Source organism: Benincasa hispida, chromosome 5, assembly GCF_027475165.1.
Source record: "Benincasa hispida cultivar pf3 chromosome 5, pf3_genome.v1.1, whole genome shotgun sequence".
Classification (NCBI taxonomy): Eukaryota; Viridiplantae; Streptophyta; class Magnoliopsida; order Cucurbitales; family Cucurbitaceae; genus Benincasa; species Benincasa hispida.
Window position 1 is genome coordinate 61,188,772 of NC_143482.1, and position 5,005 is coordinate 61,193,776.

General features: G+C 43.7%; 1 protein-coding gene across 1 annotated transcript; it reads right to left on the minus strand.

Moving 5' to 3' along the window:
• Positions 1 to 1,924: 1,924 nt before the first annotated feature.
• LOC150036307 (uncharacterized) lies at positions 1,925 to 2,362 on the minus strand. The gene has a single exon (XM_090313632.1). It carries the CDS (start codon positions 2,360 to 2,362, stop codon positions 1,925 to 1,927), a length of 438 nt encoding a protein of 145 aa, XP_090169758.1.
• Between the last annotated feature and the right edge of the window lie 2,643 nt (positions 2,363 to 5,005).

Genomic DNA, 5,005 nt, shown 5'->3' on the forward strand with positions numbered 1-5,005 from the left:
CTATCTGCCCATCAGTCTAAGGGTGAAAAGCTGTATTAAAGTCTAACCAGGTCCTCAAAGCTGCCTGGAGACTTTTCTAGAAGTTAGACGTGAAACGAATGTCTCTGTCTGACACGATGGACACGGGCACTCGATGCAATCTTACCACCTCCTTCATTTGTATCTATGCCCACTTATTCACTGAAAAGGTGGGCTTCCCAAGTAATGTGCTAACTTCGTAAGTCTGTCTACCACGACCCATATCACAGTTAAACCTTTGACTGTCCGAGGCAACCCCACGATGAAGTCCATAGACACATGCTCCCACTTCCATTCTGGTGCACTCAATAGCTGTAACAAGCCTGCTGGCTTCTGCCTCGAGGCTTTCACCTACTGGCACACCAAGCACTTACTGACGAACTTTGCAACCTCTCTTTTCATATCATTCCACCAGTAGTAACGTTTTAGGTCCCAATACATCTTGGTGCTACCGGGGTGAATTGAAATAATGAACTATGGGCATCTGACAATAAATCATCTTTAATATCACTAACTGCTGGCACGCACATACGCCCTTGATAAAGGAGGCCATTCTACTGGAACTGAGAATTCGCCATCCTGGCCTGACTCCACCCTACGAACTCTCTCTTCCAGATAAGGGTCGTCTCGCTGTGCATCAATAATCTTCTGCCTTAGACTCGGTCGCACCGATAATTGTGCTAACTGTGCCGTTACCTTTCCCAGAGCCACTACAATCTCTGCCCTCTCCAGTTCCCTACACAAGTGAGTCGTCTGGTAATGAGGGCTGCTGAATGGGCCACCTTTCTGCTTAGAGAATCTGCCACTACATTTGCTTTTCCCGGGTGGTACAAAATTTCATAGTCATAATCCTTCACCAGCTCCAACCATCTTCTTTGCCTCATGTTTAACTCTTTCTGAGTGAAAAAGTACTTCAAACTCTTATGGTCGGTGAAGATCTGTATCTTCTCTCCATATAAATAATGTCTTCAGATCTTGAGAGCAAAAACCACTACTGCTAACTCTAAGTCATGCGTGGGATTATTCTGTCCATGCTTCTTTAGCTGATATAAAGCGTAAGCAACTACTCTGCCCTGCTGCATCAATATGCATCCCAACCCCTTCTTGGACGCATCACTGTAAATGAAAAAACCACCTAATCCATTCGGTACTGTAAGAACTAGGGCTGAAACCAGCCTCTGCTTGAGGTCCTGGAAACTATTTTCACAAGCCTTATTCCAAACAATGCTACTCCCTTCCGGGTCAACTGAATTAATGGGGTGGCTATGTGAGAGAAGTCTTTTATAAATCGTCTATAGTAGCCTGCTAATCCCAAGAAACTGCGTACCTCACTAACTGTGGTTGGACGAGCCCAACTCGTAACTGCCTCAACCTTTGCAGGATCCACAGAGACACCTTTCTTCGATACTACATGCCCTAGGAAGGATACCTGCTTCAACCAAAATTCACATTTAGAAAACTTAGCATACAGCTTATTGGCCCTCAACGTCTCCAAAACTTTCCACAAATGCTCTTCATGCTCGACTTCTGTCTTGGAATAAATCAAGATGTCATCAATAAAAACAATCACAAAGGTGTCGAGGAATTCCTTGAACACCCTATTCATCAAATCCATGAACACTGCCAGTGCATTCGTTAGATCGAACGACATCAATATGAACTCATAATGTCCATATCTCGAACGAAAAGTTGTCTTGGGTATGTCACTGTCCTTTATTCTCAGCTGGTGGTATCCGGACTGGAGATCAATCTCAGAGAATACTGTAACTCCCTGCAACAGGTCAAATAAATCATCAATCCTGGGAAGGGGATACTTGTTCTTGACAGTCACCTTGTTCAGCTTTCTGTAATCAATGCACAGACGTAACGATCCATCCTTCTTTTTCATAAACAAAATAGGGGCACCTCATGGTGACACACTAGGGCGTATGAAACCCTTGTCCAACAACTCCTGCAATTGGACCTTCAGTTCCTTCAACTCTGTCGGGGCCATCCTGTAGGGAGCCTTCAAAATAGGGGTTGTGCCTGGCTCCAACTCAATCGCAAAATCTACCTCTCGCTGCGGGGGCAGTTCAGGAAGATCTTCTGGAAAAACGTCTGGAAAATCCTTTACTACTGGCTCCGAAGTCAAAGTGACTTCATTCTCTCTAGTGTCCACTACACTGGCCATAAAGCCCCAGGATCCTTGGTCGAATAGTCTACTGGCCTTCAATGCGGAAATGACTTTGGGTAGGACTATGGTCCCAACCCCTTTAAACTTAAAACTGGCTCCTGTAGGAGGGTTAAAGATGACCTCCTTACGGGAGCAATCTATGCTGGCATGATTAGCAGCTAACCAATCCATGCCCAATATCACATCAAAATCGCGCATATCTAAAATTATCAAGGTTACATCTAATGCGCAATTGGCTACCTCTACCTGACATGCTTTTATATTTGTTGTAGCTAACATGATCTCTCCTAATGGAGTAGAAATGGACAATGCAAATGGCAAAGCTTCTGAGTCTAATATGACATGCCTCATGATAATTTGTAGAAATACAAGTTATTTATGCCATCTTATCTAGATATTGCAGCCAAAAGTTAGTAATTATGGGCCAATTGTATGAAAATTAACCTAGTATGACAATAATTATAAATGTTTACAATTACACCCACTAACGCCAAAAAGATGGAGGACAAGCCAAACTTTACTTTGTTTTGCAGGAGACCAAGTCACTGCTTGCGCTCAAGGCTCATGAGAAACTAATCAACGCATCTCTGTCACATTGCGCCCATCGATCAACCATGAAGAGACGGTTACCGAAGTAACGGCACAATGCGACAGTTGGTCCAGAGTTATGCTTCGACTGGATGGGGTAATAAAAACAAACACCACATGCGAACCCATGATCGAAAGATGCAGCTGAACAATGCAAAGGCGGAGGATTGAGACACGTGTACAACTAAGCGTTGTGTAGATTTGACAGTTCGATTGCTTAATAGAAGGAATAATATCCCTCCATCTGCATAATTACCATAACCATCAAGTGGGGACCACAAGGCTGGAGTCAAAGAATTTGCTCCTATAAATACCCTAGCGAATTCATAGAAAATTATGCTATTTGATACTGGGCTAAGTGCTGTAAGATTTTAGAGCGAAAAAGGCTTAGCTGAGTGCTGAAAAGAAGAATACGTATTAAAGTTATAAAATACGTTTAGCTAAAGCATGCTGGACGACATCTTCACCTGTGAGAGCAGAAGCGAATATGTCATTCTGATATATCGAGAGAAGGTCAGAAGAGTGCGTTAACTAAAGCGAGTAGTACTTCCAGACATGGAAGCAACCTTGCGTTCATTACGTTAAACTCTGTTTCACCACAGACGTGTGGGAAACGCGGTCGATCACTGAGAGGTGTACGCCAAGAGAAGAGCGGAACAGTATTTATACCTTCAATTCAATTAAGAACTTGCGACATTTGTAATACTTATCTTTCTCTTTCTAATATGTTCACAAGACTTATCGTCGCATCCCACTTCTTTGCACAATCTTTACAGCCAGCCTTAATCCTATTATCTTGCCCATAAAGCTTGTATCTTGTAACATCTAGTTTAGGTTTATTGTATTTTTATGTTTTATCGCATTTTTACTGCTTTTCTTTATTTTACTACAATTTACATACTGTACACACCTTTTATAAAGAATTAAAAACCTGGTCGCATGTACCATGAACATACCGCAATAACCAACACCACTTCCCCATGTTTGACCTCGGATCACACCGAGAAACTTGCGGTGGAATTACACTTGGTTCCATCGTAAGGAAACTTGTGACAACGCAGGGTATACTACTTGAGCATCTCTAATTAATGCATAAATAGTCTCTTCCCAATACACTCTTCTTTATGTCTTTTGAAGAGAATTTAAGTTCTCATCTGAAGTCCTTGGTCCTATTTATAGGCGTCCAAGATTTCTCTAAGGCCGACACCTCTTACTTGGCCGCATGTCCAAGTGTCTTTTATTTACACTATCAACGCAATCTTGCGTCAGCGCAACCTAAGGTGTCTTGCTCCCCTTTTACCAATGCATAGCCCTCATCTTTGCATGTCTTCTCATGCATCCACTTCATTTTCTTAAGGCTTAAGATTTCTTTCCATCAAGCCATATGTCCGGATGACGTCCTTGAATGCGTCCATCCTTCATATGCATTCATCTTTCATATGCGTTCATCCATCTTCATATGCGTTCAACTAGGATAATGACCAACACCCTTTCAACGCATAGTACTAGCCTTGTCCTATGCGCCCACATGCTCTTGGATATCCAACGCATAGCACATCACCAACGCATAGCAACCTTTGGGTAAACATGGTTCTCAAGTTAACACCTCAAGGCATAGCTCACCATCACCTAGGTTCTTGCTAACGCACCTCTTATAACCAACACAACCCTCCTCATTTACCTTATTACCACAAGCCTTAAAAACGCAAAGACAAATCACTATGCGTTTACCTTAGCTCATTCCATCGCATAGCTCATACCTTAGCAAGGCCGCCACATCCATTGTATCCATCGTATCCATCGCCGCATGCCTCCATCGCATACTACCAACGCATTCCTTTGGCCGCATGCATCCATCGCATTCCTTCGGTTGCATGCCTCCAACGCATTCCTTTGGCTGCATGCCTCCATCGCATACTACCAATGCATTCCTTCGGCCGCATGCCTCCATCACATATTACCAACGCATTCCTTCGGCCACATACGCGTACATCATCAGCTACATACCGTAGGCCGCATCACTGCACGCCCTCGACCGCACACTCTCGCGTAGCAAGGCTGCCGCAGACCACCAATGCATAGCACTGTCACATGACATCAACGCACAGCACCGCCACATGTCATCAACGTATAGCTCTGTTGCATGACATCAATGCATAGTACCGCACGCATGTTATCAACGCATAGTACGGTCGCATGACATCAACGCATAGCAGTGTGCGCATG